Source organism: Diabrotica undecimpunctata, chromosome 3 (assembly GCF_040954645.1).
Source record: "Diabrotica undecimpunctata isolate CICGRU chromosome 3, icDiaUnde3, whole genome shotgun sequence".
Taxonomy (NCBI): domain Eukaryota; kingdom Metazoa; phylum Arthropoda; class Insecta; order Coleoptera; family Chrysomelidae; genus Diabrotica; species Diabrotica undecimpunctata.
The window spans coordinates 160,795,485-160,816,767 of NC_092805.1; the positions used below are offsets into that span (position 1 = coordinate 160,795,485).

The following is a 21,283-nucleotide window of genomic DNA, read 5'->3' on the forward strand; positions in this document are numbered from 1 at the left end:
CATATTTTGCCGCTAGTCACGCTGTGGTAGTTTCTCCTCTATGAAGTAAATACGGTCAAATGAAAAACAAGGAAAATGGAGTAAATGTTTGTGCAAAATAATAAAATAACAAATAATTTAACAGGGTGGAAATTGTTGTGGAACGGGTACCTCCAAACCCCGGACATTCCAACCAAATGTCCAAAACTACGGTTTCTGCTATGCTGACGACGCAATACTGCTCTCTCAAAGTGAACATGGTTTACAACGTATGCTGCACCAATTTAATATAACTGCCAGAAAATTTAACATGGTAATTTCTGAAAAATAAAGACAAAATGCATGGTTATTACAACAGCAAATTTACTGAGATGTAAATTGGAGCTGGAAGGTGAGACAATAGAACAAGTGATGGAGTTTAAATATCTAGGCATTACATTATTTAGCTAAGGAAAAACTCGAAACTAAAGTGGAAGATCAAGTGAATAGAGCAAACAGAGCCGCAGGCTGCCTGAATGAAACAATATGGAGAAATAAAAACATCGGGAAAGAAACAAAAGGCAGAATTTACAAAACAGTCATCAAACCAATAACATACGCGACAGAAACAAGACCTGACACAGAGAGGGCAAAAAGGATGTTAGAAACAGCAGAGATGAAAACACTAGGAAAAATTAATGGTAAGACACTATGGAACAGAGCTAGAAATACAGATATACGACGTAGATGCAAGGTGGAGAACATCAAGAACTGGGTAAGAAATAGAAGAGTAGAATGGAGCGATCATATAAGCCGAATGACAACAAATAGAGTAGTAAAGACGACAAGAGACGGTTCCCCAATAGGAAGACTACGAAAACTATGGAACGACAACTTATTGGAAGCACATTAAAAAACAGACAGAGTCATGTCTATATAAAAAGAAGAAGAAGAGGAAGACTAAGAGATCCAGTTTTAATTTTGGTATGGTAGTACATGGTGACAGACATTTTAAGAATTCCCTTCATCAACCGTTAATTCGGTGAAAATTAAGGTTTGTTCATTGTTCATGTTCATGGTCGTTTTTATGTCCTTCAGTTGAGGGTTGAGTCTCGATAGTTCTAAGCGTGGAAACTGCTCTACCAGGTACAATATCCAGGTACATCATTTATTGCAAAATTCACAAAAAAAATTATTACTGATTACTAGTGTTTGGAATCTGTGACGTCACAACGGTAACGTGCCAAGTAAGAGCATTTTGGTATGGAATTTAAAAGGGATTATAAAGTTAGTTTTTAGTTGTTTTTCATAAATAATATTAAATATTTTGAGCAATATTTGGTATTTATGCACGATTTTAATTACTTTCTCTAAAATAGTCAAAATCCTTATTGCTCTTTTTGTCAATTATGATTAGATTAGGTTAACGATTTCAAAATATGAGTGCGTTGGTTTCTTACCAACTTCTTTTCTTCAGAGTTATTTATATTCCTCATCTGCTTGTTGGGTTTTGTACCCCTGTTGCATCATTAAATATGCTGTTTTTCTCTCTAGTATAATCTGACATTCTTCGTTAAAACATTTATTCGTTCTTGTTCTTCTTTGTTTACCTTTCATGCCAAGTAATGTACCCTTCCCACTCTTCATTTATGTTTTCATGTTTTAGTCTTTTTTCAAGTTTAATGTTTATATTTTGTTTATATTCTCTATTTTTGTTTGTAGGTATTTTGAAGTCCATCTACATTGTATCGTTCATGTTTAGTAGCTATTTTCTTTTTTAAACGTTTAAAATTCTGACCCATACCCTACTTTCGATCCAGTAGTGATAAGAATCCGCATTTGCTCCTCTTCTGGTGCGAACGTTTAATATATTGGATTGGTGTCTTGAGTATACAATAGAATAGTTTATCATGTTTACTGTAAGTCCGTCCGATGATTTCCAGGTGCCTTTGTGTATATCTTTTCGAGCAAAGTTAAAATTATACCATCGATTCCAAAAAAACTACTATGAAAAAGGAGTAACATTTGAAATCAGAGCATCACCATTTTGTTGCACTCGTGTTTGCTGTGACCTTTTCATACTTAATAGAGTTAAGAATTCCGCTTAATCCTTTCTTAGCATTAGCATAATTATTCATTTACATTAAAGCTGAATAAGTGAGCTATTGTTAAATGTTATTAAAGTGATCTTGGTTGGATTTATGAATTGATACTAATATTTTCTAATTAAAATAACTTAAACTCTCCATCGAGTATTATAACTTTCTCAGTAAAAACGCATTTCAAGATGAGGAACTTTTGATTTGAATTCTTGGTAGTTCCAAGACATTGTTAGTAAAGTTAACAATAAAACAAAAATTTGTATAGGAATTGGAGATCAAGCAGACTTAGATCATCTAAATTAGTTTTTCCCAGACTGTGTTTGTCTTATCATACCCAGCTTATTCACCATTTAATAACATTGTCAACTCAAAGGAAAGATCTAATAAGATGTCTTAAGATTTGATTCAATTGTTTAATAGAGAAAAATGTTTTTAGTTGTTATTAAACAAAAGTTGCTTTGTCCTGTTGTAGTAATATGGTGCATAAGTTATTGAATTATGGTTGTTTGTTCATCTTTACTACTTTATTAGACATGGATAAATTTTTAAAAAGATGGATAGAATCGTCTACGTCTGGAAATAAAAATAATAAAAGGAAAAACAGTTTGTAGAGTGATGAGCGGCTTTACAGTTATTTTGGATAAGCCACAGTCATTTGAGGGGAAGTTTGTCAAAAGGAAGTATGAAGTCTTCGAAATTACTTCGGCATTTAAATAACAAACATGCAGTCAAAAAAAGGAACCTTAGAATTATCTGAAAGGAAGCTAAGGTCTCTTCACAATGAACAAGCTATTTTTGTCATCATCAACTATTACAAATAAAAAAGCATTAGCAAACTATAGAATGCATATCGCGTTGCAAAAACCCGTAAGCATAATATAATTGCTGAAGATTTGATTCTACCTGCAACTGTTGACGATGGTGGAAATTATACTAATTAAAAAAGAGGCTGCAAAAATAAAAAGAGAGTATTGCGACCGACACTTTGGAAACCACCGATCTACATTATTTAGGTAACCTATGATGCACCTGTTTTCTAAATTTGTAGTTCTTGTCACATTAATCACAATTATTATTATAATGTGAGAATTATAGGTAACATTGATTTACTTTTGTAGTAAAGTTTTTTATTTTATCCATTTAAATGTCAAAAATAACGTTTTGTCATTTTAGTCTTAACTTAAGTTTAGGAAATAGCAATGATTTTAAAACTATACGAACAAAAAACAAAATTATTCTTAAATATAAATTTATTTTTCATTTCTTTTATTTTTCTTTTAGTTTTTCAACGTCAGGCGTGATTTTGATTATTAATAAAACTGACTGATAAAACCTGAGAATGCAAATTGCATGGCGAGAATAGCTTTAAGGTAGGTAAATGTTTGGCTAAGAGTTGAGACGATTGCTTCGGAACGCCGTTGTAGTTGATGTATTTAGTAGGTTGGATTAGGAAAATAACCCGTTACACTTTCCTCTTGATTTTTTCTACAGTTTCTGGATAGAATAATCTATGAAAAAAGATATGAATCATTAGATAATACAGCAAATAGGTAATACTGTATAAAACTTTTTGATTATTCAGATATATTTACTTTTTACAAGGTACTTAAAATATCAAGGGGAGATGTTTATTGTAAGATAATATTACAAGGAAGTTAAGAAATAACAAGTTAGAGAAACGTATTAAGAAGTTACTAAGACAAAAGTATATCTACAAGTTTGGATGGTATTTTTGTCTTGTGAGTGAATAGAGGTTACAAACGATTGGCATTTATATAGACATTTTCGAAGGAAAAGGCGTCCCATCTGAGATAGAAACGTTGTAAGAGAATAAAGCAGTCTACGTGACGATCAACTCGTGGATGCGATGTTAAATCGTAAAATGCTGCCATCTATATGACAGATTGATAAATAAAAACAAAATGTTTTGACGTGTGATATGAATTTAAACTAAGGATAGCAAATTCTGTATAAAAATTGTTCTAAGTATTTCAATGGATCAGAAATTGTAGAAACTATTAAAGCAGGTTAACTAATAGAATTAAAAACATAGCAATCGTTCTCCCACTCTTTTAATTGTTGGTTTTGCATGTTGCTGGTAAACAACCGATTGAGAAAATTTAGTTCAATGGCAATGTTGGTAGGTACGGTTAAAGAGCCTATTATGAAAATGCAATACATTTCATAAGTGGTTCAAGTTGATAGGTGAAAGAAAGGCAATTGTTTAAAACCCACTGAAAGGAATGGATAATTCAAAAAGTATTGTCATCATGACATGAAAGGATAAGTTTTTGAGCAAATATTCAATATATACACATGTACAAAGTACTTATTGCATGTTTTTCTAAACATTCAGTGTTTAGAAATGTGTGTAAATTATTTTAAATGTTTTTTAAACCTATACTTATCAGTGGATTCAAACGAGACCATAGGAAATTCAGTCAGGTTTTGTGAATCTAAAGAATAAGTGCATTCATTAGATTTTATACATAAAAAAATGAATGTTGTTTAGAGTTTAGGATTAAAACATAAAAATATAAAATTCTACGGAAGTTTTCAGCTATATGGTATTTTAATATTTTTAAATCTAGAAATAAAATAAACTAGTTGTGTACTGTAGGTATGCTAGACCGACTTTATTTGGTAAAATCAATAAGTGGACTGAAAATCACAAAACCAGTCAACTCTGCCACTACAAAAATTCAATTCAATATAATTTTCTTGGTCTCGGTTAAGCAAAATATCTAAAATCGGTCTCTGCATATGTCAACCGGCTTAATTTATATGGTTCTGTTAAATGTTCAGAATCAAATGACTCCAATTTGTCGCCGTTTTTTTTTGTCTGAAAGCCGTTTGTTCTACACCGGTCATAATGCAAATAAGTGGTTTACTATACATATTACGTTAATTATATAAGATGTCGATACTTCGCTTCGTCTTTTAGATCCAAATTAGGGCCTATAGAATAATATAGAAATATGGACCTATCAGGTCGCCTCTCTGCTCGTTCTTTTTATATTTTATTTGTAGACTCACAATACTCACATATTGCGGTCTTTTAACAGTTTCTTATTTAAAATTTAACATGCTTTTTAAAAATTAGTTAAATCCATACATGTTCATGCTTATAATGAATAAATACATATATAGGATGCCATCTCTTTTCTCTTCTTCTTCCTTCTTGTATGTAGGCTTTAAAGCTTGTTTCTTCTTCAATATTAGCCTCCTAAATTGTTTAAATTATCGCACCATATTTTTCTTGGTCTGCCAATACTTCTTCGTCCATTTGGTGACTTATTCGTGCTATTCGTACTATCCTATCCTCTGCCATTCTACTAATGTGTTCGTTCCACTCCTGTTTCCGTTTTGTCACCCATCCATTTATGTCTTCTATATTGCATGCTCTTTTTATGTTTTCGCTTCTCTCCCTATCCAACAGACTTTTCCTTGATATTCGTCGTAGTATTTTCATCTCTGTTGTTTCTAGTAGTCGTCTCGTTTTAGATGTGTCAGGTCTTGTCTCTGCCGTGTATGTTAATATAGGTCTAATTGGTGCTTTATAGATTCTTGTTTTTGTATCTTGTCTTAGGTGTTTGTTCTTCCAAATTGTGTCATTAAGAGATTCCAACAGCCAAGAAATACAGTATGATAATATCAGCAGAAAAAACCAAATGTATGACAACATCTTAATACCCACTACGATGTAAAATCGAAATTGATGGGAAAATAATAAAGCAGGAAGCAAAGCTTAGATATCTGGGAATAGATATAACTAGTTACGTAGATGTTGAAGAAGAAGTACGACAACAAAGCTTAAAAGCAAGTAAAGCGGCGGGATCTCTTAATTTCTTTTCTCATTTTAAATAAATCATTAACAAGGACAAGATTTTCTGCCGTGGGAGCTTTCTAAGGATCGGTATTTTCTATCAATTCGTTGGCTGTAAGGAGATATCCTTACAATTTCTGAACATCGTTAGTCCATATATATCTTTTAACTGGCTTGGTAAAGCTTTTAGCTCGAATATTTGTCGGAGATATTGACAATTTATTAACCGATTTTTTGCCTTACTTTCATGTTTACTTCTTTTTACCAGAGCCATTTCTGAGCAAATTATCTGTTCCTCAAAATTATTTTATCTTCCCAATAATCATCTTAACTGGGTTAATCTGGGTTACTGATTATTTTGTTCGCTCAAAGCCTTCACCAAAGATATGATGCATTTGATAACAGATCTATTTCTGGAGAGTTCCTGTTCCATTCTATCGTAGTTGTTATAGGTATAGCTGTTTGTCCAGATAGTTTATTGGCATCTAATCGCTCTCGCGGAATCCTTTTTTCGTTTGCCACCTCGTCTACATAAATCCGGAGTACAGGGACTCTTCTGATAGGATTATCATATCTTAGCCAAGATCTTCTTCTTCTTGTGCCACTCCTATCGGAGACTGGAAATCATCAAGACTATCCTGACCTTGTTTAAAGCTGACCTAAAGAGTTCACTAGTGATACAGCCAAACCACTCTCTTAAATTACGCAACCATGACGTTCTTCTACTGCCTGTATTCCGTTTTCCTTCTATTTTTCCTTGCATGAGATTTTGAAGTAATGCGTATTTATGTCCTCTCATCAGGTGACCCAAATATTCGAGTTTTCTTTGTTTGATCGTTGACAAAATTTCTGGGTCTTTTCCTATCCTTCGCATTACTTCAAAGTTTGTGACTCTTTCAACCCAACTTATCTTCAGCATTCGACGGTATAGCACCACATCTCGAAACTTCTAATATTTTTTATGTTGTTCTGTTTGAGAGTCCAGACCTCTACACAGTATAATAGCGTGTTAAGTACGTAGCCCCTTAGCATTCTTAATCGTTGAGAGATGCTTATATCTCTGTTGCAAAAGAATTTCCTCATCTTTATGAAGGTGGCCCTGGCAATTTCGATACGTCTTTTCATTTATATTTATATTTGTGTCTCCAGTTTCGTTTATTGAAGTCCCCAAGTATTTGTAACTTCATACCTTTTCAATTTGAATGCCGTTTATACTAATATGTGCTGGTTGTGTTATGATACAGATTTAAGGCTCTGGACACTCACCTTCAGAATTTCCATCGTAGGTATGATTGCCTACTCTTGTCTACTTGCGCAGACTATGGCCTTTCATTTATTGACAGCATTCATTTCATTCTATGACAGCATCCACTTGGTATAGGCAGGGCACATTCCCTAGCTATTCACTCTCCTCCTTTTTCATTCGGTCTTGGGACCGGCATGGCGGTCATCAACTATTCATCAACTAAAACAACATCAACTATTGCTAGACAGTCTCTGAATATGGAAAAGAACAATAGAAGAAAAAGTAAAAATAAGTAAATTAATATGGAAAGAAGCAATCAGGATAACAAGAAACAGAAGAGGTTGAAAAAGTGTGGCGAGATTGGTAATCTCTCTATCAATATACTATCGTAAAAGTGTATACATTCAATAATTATCCCTAATGATAGAGAATTTTAATCAAATACTTTAAACTTTGTTTAAAAGAATACTTTAGAAATGAAAATTTTCGTAACGAGCCCGAAAGATTCCTTAATGAAATGTGCCAAATATTGATACTAAAAAATTTTCAGTGCACTTGTTCTTTAGAGGAATACGGAAGCAGGCTTCCTATTTCTTATTGATTAACTAAATGTTTGCATTTATCGTGATGCATGTTCACTTACAAATTTTTGGAATATTCTTTATGTAAGATTCAATGTAAAGTAATATATTCTTAAGTATCTTTGGTGATAAATTGAAAAGTTTTTTACAACCGGGGGAATATTAAGACAGTTATTGAAATTAAAGATAATCTATTTTGTACGTTGCACTTCTTTGTGAAGAGAAATTAGGAACTTATGGCGTTTTGAATGTAAAAACGCGATTTTCGGACAATCAGAGATGTTTGGGTATTTATACCATTAGTTAAAATATTTTAAATGTATTTGAACGTAAGATACGAGGGGGGAATCGTTCCCCCCCTCGTATCTTTTCAACGGTTATTGTTATAATAGTAAAATTTAGAGGGAGGTAATAAACAGTGGTAGGCTTCTTAACTAGTCATAACAAGTGACGTAATAGTGACAGATGACGTTACAGCGCCACTGGGACAGATAATTTTAAATAGGACCTTATGGCAAGTGATACTTCGTTTGAAAATACCTATTCAGTCATAATAATTTTGTTTGGGTTTAAGCTCATTTTGATGAATAAATTAAATAAATACTAAAATTGTAGCTTCCCATTTAATTACTAAATATTTAACAACCATTTCTCATAGTAAGTGGTCAAAATGTGCTCCATCTACTTCCTGGCAGTAATGCATCCTATTTGCATCCCATAGAAAAAAATCTAATGGTGTGAGGTCCGGTGACCTCGTCGTCCAATCCATCTATCACGATATTCCTCATATAAGAGCATTTTTGTTAAATGCTCTTTAAATGATAGCGTTTTGTCTAGTGTTACGCCCAGGTACTTCGGTGTTTTGTTGTGGGTAAGTCTGGTATTTTCAAACCGTATGTTGAGTTCCTTTCCAGCAAGTTTATTGTTCAGGTGAAAGCAACTAACTTCTGTTTTGAATGCATTTGGTTGAAGTCGCCTTGCGAAAATATTTGCCCAATATATATAAGTCTGCCGTCAGAAATTCTGCAGACGTTTCTAGTGTTCCGCATCGTGTAGTGAGGGCCCAATCATCGCCGTATCCGAACTTTCTTAATTGTGTTTCCGGCATATCTGCTAGGTATAAGCTAAATAGTAGTGGAGAGAGCACTGACCCCTGTGATAGGCCATTCTTAAGTTTCTTTGGTGGGCTGATATCTGTGCCCATCACTACTTGAAACATTCGGTCGTTGAGCATGCTATCTATTAGGCGTGCTATTGGTTTACAGGGGATTGCACGGAGAATTTTGTATATACGGCCCTCTCTCCATACTGTATCGTAAGCTGCCGAGAGATCAATAAATGCCGCTGAAGTTTTAAGTCTTCTTTGGAAACCCGCTTCGATGTAGGTGGTGAGTGACATTACCTGGTTCGCGCAGCTTCGTTCTGGTCGAAAACCCGCTTGTTCGACTGGGATCACCTGGAACAGTTCTGTACTGATTTTATTATATATCTCTCTAATAGTTTGTAGATGACAGAGAGAAGCGCAATTGGTCTGTAGTTTTTTAGGTTGTCGGCGGGTTTGCCTGGCTTTAGTATGGCTATTATCTTAGAGCGCTTTAGTTATTGTGGAATATTTTCAGTTCCCATGATGTCTGTGAAAAATCGAGCCAGCCAAACTTTTGTATAGGTACTTGCCACAATTTATTAGGAATTCAGGGTGAATATTATCAAATCCTGGTGCTTTTGCTGGCTTAATGCCTTTAAGAGCCTCTAATATGTCTTCGCTGGTGAAGGGGAGGGAATGCTCCGTTTCTGTGGCTACATGTTTTAAAGTTTTAAGTTTTCTCTTTATCCTTTGGTGCCTTGGATGTTTTTACTATATGTGATGCTTTTCTGGATAATAAATTCGTTTCATGAAGTCGTCGACGAACTGTATACCTACTTAAATCCACATTTCGGATTTCATTCAGGCGATTTGACAGCTCAATTGAAGTTAGATGACTATTTCTTAAACACGAAGAATCCAAAAATCGATCGTCGCGAGCGGATGTTGCTCTCATACGGCTTGATCCTGAGCTTCTAATATAGTTGCCATTTTGATTGAACCACTGAATGGCTGTTTGAAGAGCACAACGTCTTACACCTGTGCGGCATAATATTGGCTACAACCATCTTGCACTAAAGCCACGGCTCTTGCAGCATCCGTTGGTGTTAATGTCATTTTAATACGATTAAAAATTCTGAGCTCAAAACGTTTTAATACAAAATTGGTCTGATTGCTAAAATCAGTACAAAAACAAATTATTTTCTTGCCACTTATCGAACTTAAATTTTTAACAAAAACATAAATTCCTATTGATTATAAGAAATGCCATAAAAAATTTAAAAATAATGTATAAAACTTAATAATTATTACACTTAAACGAGGTTTTAATTCGCAATAAATGGGAAATATGTCATGGATTCAATGTTTTGCACCTGAGTGGATGTAATAAACAGAATTTGAAGCAATGTCGATGAAAAAGCATTTACTATATAATTCCACGTAATGATCGAACGCAGATGCAGTAAAAAACATTTAGACTATATCTACATGAAAGGACTTTATCTACGAGTATATTCAGAGGTATTTTATTGAAACTAAGTATTTAATTAATTTATTTTTAAAGTTCTGAAATTTTACAGTTTATTAGAGCTTTAATCATTTTTAAGTAACGAGATAATAAAATAGCAATTCTAAAACCAAATGTTCCTAATTTCTTTTCCAAAAGTTATCTAATTGGCTTGGTTAGCTAATTTTCGTTCGGAATCACCTACAATTAGGTACAGCTTAGTTCGAGTAGACCTAGTTTTGCATGTGCACCCCTATTTGTTTAAGGACCTTTTAGAACGTCTTTAATTTTAAGCTATACCTATCTCTATATCAATAAATTCGGATTACAACGAAAAATCGGGCATTCCTTGGTTACTTCAACCAAAAATTCTTAATCAGGGGCAAAATTATTAGGGGGCACCTAATTATTACCTATTAGCGACAATTTTAGAATTAATCAAACACCAAAGATTGTAATAAGCAAACAAGATATGCCAAGGAATACAAAACATACAACAAAAATAATTCTATACAATAACAAGTACGGGTCGAAAGGAAAAAATGGGAAAAATAGTATAAATTAAAGAACATTTGATGCTGTCTTTATTTGTCTTTATGAGAGTTAATCTGCTTCATGGAATAGAGATGTAATTTTTTCATATTTCTATGTCGATTAATCTTTTATAGATTTCCACAATAAGTGAATGTCTACATGATGTGTACTGTTTAATCCCAGGTAACTGCCACTGAGATAGCAGTATGTTCTAATTTTCTATATTTGTCTTCTTTTCCTGCTCAGAATATTTTTAAAAACCGTATTCTAATCATTTGTTGGTTTTCCATGCATTTTAATTTTTTTTTCTAGAATGTATTAAAAGCTGGAATAACCATTTTTTTATATACTTTTGGTGACTGTAAATAAAAATCAAGACTTGAGTCAAATGTAGAAGAAGAGAAAATGTGAATAAAAATAAAACAGACAAGAAATAAAACCGATCATAATATTGAGTAAAATGGAATTTCAGTATGAAGAAAACTAGAAAATTAAACTCAAGACTATAAACACATTCATATAATGGTAACCAGTAAAGGTTAAACCAGGTAAAAAAAATTAGGTACCAACATAAAAGATTTTTCTTTTAACACGTTGGGTGCTACTATGCACACAAATAAAAAGGTCCCATAGTTAGGTTATACTTTTTTACCATAAATGGTAAGACCAGAGTGACTTCGTGGCGGCCCTACGATCCCATAAAAGTGCGAGACCACTTTGGTCTCACTTGGCACAAAATCTGTTAAAAAACGAATGAAAATACCAAATACCCGATTTTTCGTTATCCTATTAATATTATTTAACATTCTAGGACCTAAGAAATAAAAATACTTAAGGAATATGAAGAATTGACAATTTGTATTGTTTGTACTAAATAGTTGATTTAAAATTTTCAAATTATACATAATATATTAAAAAGAGTGATGGAATAGATTTAGGTTTGAAAGGGTACCTACACGTATAACACAATTATTTTTCTGTTCAAATAGACTGGACCTTTAGTATATTTACATTTACAGGAAACGCTCCGACTAGGCAAAATACAACGGTTATTAATTAAAATATTCTACAAGTATCTACAAATTATCTGCTCAAAAAAAAGTTCGGCAATTCATTTTCGCCGATATTTTCGCCAAGAAAATAAAATTTTGAAAAAATGCGTCATAACTTAAATGGAGATTTTTGCAGATTAGGCCGTATTATTAGTTTTATTTTTGACAATAATTGACGTACACATTGCTAAGGTAATAAGAATATTCAATTCTATCTATAAGATAGTTATTTAACTTGTTTTTAATATTATTTGGGAAAACGTCACGTATATTGTAAAACTCTTTATTTCATCGTATGGCACAAGATATGCTTCTGAGAGAGAGAGCTCTGATCTCCCTCAGCAAACCTCTCCATTCATTGTAGTCTGTAACCATTCTTCTACACGATAGGCTGTCAAGGAGGTTTCTGGCGTCTTGATCTACATCATCCTCCCATTGCTTTCTCGATCTCCCAATAGCTCTCTTCCCCTGCATTCTTGCATTCAACAGTTTTTTGTAAACCTGTTTTCTTCCATCCTAAATACACGGCCTGCCCATTGAAGATGCTGTAGGCGGATATCCTCAGATAGAGGTGGTTCTTTATATTATATATTTACTAATTGTATCTGATTCGCCACCAGTACCTTTCTTTCAAAGATGTCCATGCGGTTTATAGATTTTTGAGTTAATATCGAAGTTTTATATGTACAGCTCACTATCGGTTGGATTATTGTATTAACTATGCCGAATTTTTCTGCAGTTTGATTGTCTTTTCAACCTCTTCTATCGTTATTGGTTTAATTGACACTTTATTAATGTTGTATAAATCGGAAGCCACTGTTCACCTAAGTCGCAGTGTAGGATTTTAATAGAATGTATGTTAAAACTGAGATGCAAACATAAACTGCTTTCATCTAATTTAACTTTCTCGTCTTACCTCCTTCTCCTCAACTAAAGTTGATAAATAGTTTTTCTTATTGATTCAGACAAAACTCTTTTTGTCTACGGTACTTGGTCGTAAGGCGTTTGTACCAAATACTGTCTTTTTATTAAACTTCGCCAAGATGTTCTGTTTCTTCTTAGGCTGCCTCTCTTTATCGAAAGCCTCCTTGTAGTCAATTAGGCAATGCAAAAACATCATAGCTGACATCTCTACATTTCTGAAACAATCCTGCGAGCTAAATAAAGCTTCCATCGTACCAACGGCGTTCACAAGTCCAAACTGTTTCACGAACTTTTACCCCTGGTTTTTGGGCAATGGTACGAACTCCGATTTGAGCCACTCTACTAGTATTGTTCCTGCCTTGTATATTTCATAAATATTTCAGTTATTATTTTTATTTGTTCTGTGTGTGTAAAATTTCCTTGGGTGTAGCTTAAACCAGGTGTTCATTATTACTAATTGATTTGCTTCTGCCAAACTCTCAAATGTATCTCCCGATCGTTCTGGTTTCCTAGTCCAGATGGTCCAACTGCAGATAATGTTTTGCTGGCCCCAACTTTGGCGTTGAAGTCACCCATGACAATTGTTAGGTCTTGGTTTTTCAACGTTTTCACGACTTGATTAATGCTATGGTACAGTTCTTCTACCTCTTCTTCTGTTTCTTCTGTGGTAGATGCTTACACTTAAATTATATTGATGTCGATTGGTCTTTCTTTCAGTTGTATAAGCATCACTCTTGCTGAGATTGGGATGAAGCTGTCAACAGCTTTTACCACTTCTTTTGTCAATATAATGCCGAAACCTAATTCATGTCTGCCGTTATCTGTTCCAGAATAGTAAACGCGGAGTTCCCCGATATTTGCGGTTCCTGAACCTGGCCAAAGCATTTCTCGTATTCTCAGAATATTTAATTTCATGTGTGCCATTTCTTGTATTGCATTATGGATTTTACCTTCCCGTGCCATGGTTTTCACGTTCCATGTGCCTATTCTGATATCTGCTTTCCATTTTAATCTTTTTGTTATACTTGTAACTGCTCCTCCCGGAGATCCGATTGAGGTGCTTACTCCGGAATTGAATTTCGCTGCAAGCCTAGCCATTTGATTCTACTAGGACTTATCCAATCTGGATCTTTAATGAGGTGTTTTTCCCAATCCCAAGGTGTCCCAATCTTTCATCCTTATCTCTAGGCCATTGAACGCTTCCACGATTCTTTAGCCTTTGAAGCCAAAGGTCCCAGTTTCCCAACTCCAGGACAAAGGGATGCCCTACCGTTTACTAGCTCCTCCACCCGAAGCTGTTTACCAGTAAACGGAGGATTGCTAATACCGGCAATCGCTCGGTGGAATTTTCTCCATATCTAGCTACCCTCACTTAGTTTAGCCTGCAGACCAACGCAGTTGTCCGTTGTCACTGTAATCTCGCCTCATGTCATTAAGCATTTCACATTCACAGAAGAATTTTGTCCATTTTGAATTTCCTAAACTATGATTCATTCACCCTACCTATATTGTGGAGGTGATTGACAGTTGACAGTTTCCAGTCACCATCTCTGTCACCGCCTTCAACTCTCATCTACTAAGAAACATTAAATATGACGAAAGTCTGGTGTCAATGTTGCTAATGATTTTCTTCGCATTGGTTATTTGGTGCCATCTGCTATTCCAAATGTCAACTATTTTGCTGTAGAAATATGATTTAACATCTACCGCTGCAGTTTTTGAATAGAACTCAACAGTTCTCGTGGATATTTATCTGCCAGATCGTTTCTTTTGATGTAAAATAATTAGGGAAGCAGGAATTCAACAGGTTAGAATTTCTAGTTTATCGAGTATCTTGTTCGACGAATCACGATAACTAGTCTCATTTTCCTTGTATGTTATAATAATCATTTTTTAATAATGTTCAATCGCTGTTATCAGGTAGCATACCAGATAATATTTTTTAAATTTAGACTTTGCAGATAACTTGGAAATCGACGGTTCGTGTTGAGTATATTTTTGTTTAATTGTTTATCAATTTATATTTTTATAATGCTATTCTAAATATCTATTTGTATTTACTAAAATATAGACTCTTTAGCAATTTTCAGTATAGTGGAGACAAAATAATTGTTTTGTAAAGCGCGTGTGTAGATAATTTGTACAAATACATACATAATTTTTGAATTTTGCCGGGTCTTTTGCGAATCCTGCTACACGATATTCCTGAACACTGCCATTTTGTACTGAAATAAAAATATTTACAATAGCGTAATTTTGAAGTATTATTACCAAAGATGTTCTGATGCCCTTACCAAACTTAAATCTTTATTAAAAATATGCTTGGTTATAATGCTTAATTTTATACTATAAAGAGTGGTTCAATATAAGCAATTTTAGATAGGCAAAGCAGATGTAGGGAAATATATCACATTTTTTACTCTTGGGGTGTAATGATAAGTGAATACAGAACGAACCAAATAAAAATTGTTTAAAAGTGAAGGTTCTGTTGATATGTTTCTGTGCAAAAACTTATTTTACCTGTTATTATCTCGATTTTCTCTAAGATAATCCCGATCTTCACAAGTTTTCTACACAAATCTATTCAATTTTGTATATATGTCTAATCATTAGAAAATTTTTTTTATAGTCCTCACTATAACATTAATATGTCATTACATATATACATTTGTTGGGCTCCCTATTTTCCTAAACCAGTAGGTTAGACTTTTGCTTTGATTTATACTTCTTGATATGTTTATTTACATCAAGTTAATGTACTTTCTTTAACAAATCTTTACTGTGGATATCATCTTTGTACATGTACAGCGTTCTTCTTCTTTCTCTTTCACACCTACCGAAGATTGGATATCATCATGGCTATTTGGACTTTTTTACAACTGTTTTAACAGTTTGTTTGTGATGCAACCAAAACATTCTCTTAAATTACTCGTCCAAGATATTCTTCTGCGTATTTTTGTCCCAAAATTAGATGGCCCAAGTATTTCATTTTTGTGGTATTACTTCGGGTCTTTTGTCCATTTGACATAATACTTGTCTCTCGAAACAAAATAAATCTCGAAACTCTCAATGCTTTTTATATTGGTCTGATTGTTAATCCTTGCTTCCACGCTATATAACAAGGTACTGAACACATATTACAAGCTTAAGCACACTGATTAAATTTTTATTTTGTTTGGTTCCTTCTGTGTTATTTCGGATTAGTAAACGTGCTGTGATAATTGGAAAAAAAAAAATTGAAAAAAGAAACAAAAAAATAATGATAAGTTAAACTTCTGCTTTGCTCATTAACTAAACTAAAGAATGAAGGATTTTGAAAACCTTTGTCCATTTTGTAATTGGTAAGGTTTTTTTGTACTATTTGCACTGCTTTAATTAGAAATTCGGTACTTGTTAATAATGTTGAAGTAAGACTGGGTGTAGCGATAGTAATAACAAAGTTTAATAATAGATGTAATTGTAAGTCTACCTTATAATAATTATTGGATGGAAAGTAAAGTGTAAAGGTATACTTTTTGTATGTTTTCATTTCAACCTTACCTTTTTTAGATTTTGCTACTGTTTTATATGTACGTGTAATGTAATGAAAATTGTGTTGAATGTATTTTATGTTCCTTTATTTCACTAATTAAAAACATGTGTGTGGTAACATACATAACGTAACTCCGTAAGTAGTAAGTATTGAAGTGAGTAACGTCCCATGACATCTGTCAACGTCCAAGTGTCATGTCATAGAACTACTAAAATGTCAAGTATATGACAGCTACAAAATAAATTTTATTACTTTGGTGGAAATTAAATTTCACAGGTATATCAAAATTATGAATAATAGTTTAACAAATATTATAGAATATATTATAGGAGAAGAATAACACTGTTATCGAAAAGGAAGGTATACTAATGGCATTATTTTTATTTGCAACATAGTCCATTTAAAGATTTTGAGACTTTCTTCAGGTATATATTAGAAAAATGAGATATTTAATACATTTAAAGATATTTAAAATTATGTCAACTTACCTATATCGTTGATTGAATAACCCAAACGCCTATATCTACAGTTAGCCCATTGAAAAGTTACATTGACATTACATTTTTAAGAGTATGCAATTTTATTTTTTTGGTGTGAAGGGGTGGTAAGTCTAAGTTTGTGGGGTCGTCACCCTTGTTCCACGGCAGCCACCTTAGAAAAAGAGGTACGAAGGGTTTTCGCACTGTATCTCGTAAATTAGCAATTCTACAGAAAATTTTATCCAACATTATTTGTAGTAAATTAAATTTTATACAGCTTTATTTTTATTACTTTTTATCGTAAAATTGAAAAAAAAAGGTATTAACAAAAATAACTAAACATTTTGGAACACATTTTTCTTGGGCCTTATAACTTTTTTCTTACCATTCTACAATAAAATGACATAAAAGTAATATGATAGAGAGTTTTGCATAGAGTAATTTTTAGTAAAAATTTATTTAATTTAATTAATTTCTCTGGATTTTACAGCTGTCCGGAGTTGATTGGGTTCTTGAATTATCGCCATCTTGGAATAATAGGTGCAAAAGGTTTTCGCGCTGTATCTCCGTAAACTAGCAACACTACAGAAAATTAAACTGTCTACAACTTTATTCCTATTACTTTTTATCGTAAAATGGAAAATAACAAAGTTATTCACAAAAATAACTAAAAATTTTTGAACAAATTTTCTTTTGGGTCTTATAACTTTTCTCCGATCGTTTTATAATAAAAAGACATCAGAGCAATATTATAGAGGGTTTTCAATGAATAATTTTCACCACAAATGTTTTTAATTTCATTATTTCTCTGGGTTTTACAGCACTTCACAGTTGACCGGGTTCTCAAATATTCATTAGAATATGATAAAAACGAACCATTAGGCTTATTTTTTATTATATATCTTTTTAATCATATAATTTTTGTGGTATCCCCGGGCCTAATTCACTGCAAAATGCATTCTAAGGCAAAAAATGTAACATTTCATTGGACAAGCCTCTAATTAAGTGCTTTCTTTTTTATTTAAACTTACATAAAACAAATTGTGTGTAAGACACATTTGAAATTCCTCTTGATGCCATTATGAATGTAATACATCATTCAAATTTCCACTGTGCTCCTCTAGGTAGTGAGCATATGAAATGTGTAATGTTCTATGATGCTGGAGCATAATCAGGCTGAATACGATGGTATGGGTTATGTTGGTTTTGAAACCATGTATCATCCATTTCAGCCCAAAAGAAGTTGGTAATCATCAACCTATAACATACACCATTGACAGTGATATGACAGCCATAATCAAAGTCATTCTCATAAAAATATGGACTGATAACGCCCCCCAGCCCAAAATCCACACCAAATAGTAACTTTTTCAATGTATTTAAAGCTCTTGGATCTCATCTGGATTGGCATCATTCCAAATTCAACATTTCTGTTTATTCACATACTCATTCATAAAAAAGAGCTTTGTTGCTGAAAATGATTTCACCAGTTTTCATCTACTTTTAAGTCCATTCAGTGAACACATGTCATTGTCTAGGGCCGTTTATCTTTCCTAATCCAAGAAAATATGCTAGACTCATACATTCTTCATGACAAAAATTATAGCAGTCCTTAAATAACAATGTGACTTTATGGATTGTAAGGTATCTTTTCAGTAAATATTTTTACTTTGAAACCATATAATTTTTTCTGCAGCTTTAACTATTTTATCTGACATTTGTTATTGTTCTGATTTTCACTTTAAGGCTGTTTGTAAACTTAAACTTTATTAAAATGTCTAAATTATGAAATATTTAAGAGCATTTTTGGACACCTATATTATAGAAGTAAAACTACATAATTTATGTTACATCTATATTTAATTTATATACAATCTAATTTAAAACAGTTATTATTAAATAAATTTTGAGGCGATCCCCAACAATTTTGTATAATCAGCACCTTTGGCATGTGTTTTCTCTTTTAAAATTGTCCTAAGAATTGTTGGTATTGGTGCATGTATCCTAGTTCCTAATGGAGAGCCATTGTCATCTATAAGAACTAGATTGTTGCTATCAAATTTAGGTACTTTGGATTTTTGATTTTGTTTCAACCCTACTAAGATCCCTTTCTTCTTTTCGCCTTTTATAGCAACTAGTACCCTATCCCCTGAAACAAAAAGTTATCAATGAAAATATTTAATCGTATTCAGCTATATAAAGGTTAATTAATAAAGAACAGAGTTGTGATAAATATCTTTCTGTTATGTAAAAAGAAAAAATTATCTTCTGTATAACGTAAAAATATCTAGTGTTGATTAGATCTTTTATTCTCTGCTATTATTATTCACTTATCGATACATAGTATTCTATTTACATACCTATTCTTCCTACTCCAGTTTTATTATAAACATGAATACATTTTGGAGGTTTTCCTTCTGCCATGGCTTGCTTACCAATTTCACTATTGTCTACCACACGCAGCCTAGTCATTTTCTGGATTTCATTATTTTGGCTTGTTAAATGAAAACTACATGAAACTATTTTAGGTTTAATTGTATTTTTTAATATTAAACTCGTTGATAACATTGTGATTGAAGAGCTTTAGTGAGGTTAAGTTCGATAATTTGTTTTGACAGTTTGATGTCTCATGTCAAAAGTTCAATCGTTCAATGTTAACCAAGGAAAAGGTAAATTTTTTGTATTTCGAAGTAAACGCTTGACTTATATGGACGATTTTCACATTTGGTCCCATTGAAGATAGCTATAATTGAGCTGTCAATCAAGTTCATAGAACGAAATGTTGGCGCTTGACTGTGTTGCCATGTTTTTTTAATAAATCGGGAAATAGCATGTGATTTATAATTAATAAAAATCCAATAGAACGTTAACAAACTAACAGTAAAAAAGAAATTCTTTTAAAGAATAATAAGAACAATATTCAGGTACTTTCCACAGACATCTGGTGACCATCTGTAACAATCTGGCAACTGGTGGTTTGAGGATTGCCAAATCTATTAGCTTATTATCAAAGGCAAATGCCAAAAAAATGTTGTAATAATTAACTACAATTAATATGAGAAGAAACGAGTATTTATTCGTTCGTGTTGTATATAAAAAAATAAAAAATTGCATAATTCATATAATAATATAATAAAAATGTATTTTTGAAAGCTTCTCTATTTGTAATTGAAGCCTACAACATATACATTATAAAGACATGACAACACAGTCAAACGTCAAAAATTTGTTTTGTGAATTTAATTCACAGCTCCTTTGTAGCTATCTTCAATGGGACCAAATGTGAAAATCGTCCGACTTATATTATTAATGTTAAGAGCAAAAATAATAAAATAATATTTATGTATTAAAAGATAGTTCTTTAATTAAATTTATTTACAGTGACATCTGTGTTTTTAAATCATAATTTTGATTTTGCTTTCGATTTTTGATAGTTTTCAACTTTATATTTTTGTTCAGTTATTGGCGACATCTATTAGTGTCTACTAAAACTATTAGCAGTTGGTTTATAAAAAAGATATAGAGCGAGCTAAACACTCAAAACGTTCTAATTTTACAGCGGTAGTCAAACTTTAAATCTTCGTCAATATGATTGTAATTTCTTTTATAAAAATAGGTAGAATAAAAAAATAATGGATCAAATAGCAACTGTTGATTTGCATTATTTTTACAAAGTTGTAAAAAAGAACCAATTATACTTGGATATATTAAAAAATACTCGTATTTGTAAATTAAATTTTAAAATAAAAAGAAAAATATTCTTCAATTTTTGGTCAGTACTAAATTTTTGAGATCTGGTTATTATAAACAAATGTATTATAATGTATTATAACAAAATGATAAAAAAATGAATAAAGTTCTATATTATGCCTACTCATACATATTCCTATATTGAGATGGCAATTTTACACTCTTTAAGAATTCTCCAATTCTGTGCAAATTTTCTGAGCTCAACAGTTTTTCAACGAAAATCCATTTAGTAGTTTCATTTTCAATGAATAGCTCAATGGTTTTTCAACAAAAATCCATTGAGCGGTACTTGACAAAGTATACTCTTCAGATGTTTAATAGTTTTCATAACAAAATTTAATTCACTCATGAAATACAAAATGACAACAGAATTACGTCTCCTCGGAATGCTCGTCCCACACTGCTCGGATAGGTACTGAGTATCTTGTGGTTCAAATCACACGATTAGTTTGGCCTCCTTGCAGTTCAGATATCAATCCCATAGAACATGTTTGAGGTGAGATGAAAAGAGATTTACGGGGTCATGTGCCGGCCTCCAGAAATTCAAGAGCGCTTCGCGATATATTGATGCAGGTATGGAACAATCTTCCGCAGAATGTGATCCAAAATCTGATCCAAAACATACCTGGTTTTTTGCAAGCTGTTTTGACTGCCAGAGGAGGGAATACTCGTTATTGAAGTTCTCAAAGCACACCAAATTAAAATTGT

At 32.6% G+C, this 21,283-nt stretch overlaps 2 protein-coding genes across 2 annotated transcripts; both read right to left on the bottom strand.

Moving 5' to 3' along the window:
* Positions 1–13,495: 13,495 nt before the first annotated feature.
* LOC140436115 (uncharacterized) lies at positions 13,496–13,912 on the bottom strand. Its single transcript, XM_072524821.1, has one exon. The coding sequence runs from the start codon at positions 13,910–13,912 to the stop codon at positions 13,496–13,498; it is 417 nt and encodes a 138-aa protein (XP_072380922.1).
* Positions 13,913–18,666: 4,754 nt separating this feature from the next.
* Positions 18,667–19,450, bottom strand: mRpL14 (mitochondrial ribosomal protein L14). Its single transcript, XM_072524974.1, has 2 exons — positions 19,186–19,450; positions 18,667–18,974 (listed from the first exon to the last, which is right to left on the bottom strand). Exons 1-2 carry the CDS (start codon positions 19,391–19,393, stop codon positions 18,721–18,723), a joined length of 462 nt encoding a protein of 153 aa, XP_072381075.1. The 5' UTR covers positions 19,394–19,450; the 3' UTR covers positions 18,667–18,720.
* Positions 19,451–21,283: the final 1,833 nt, after the last annotated feature.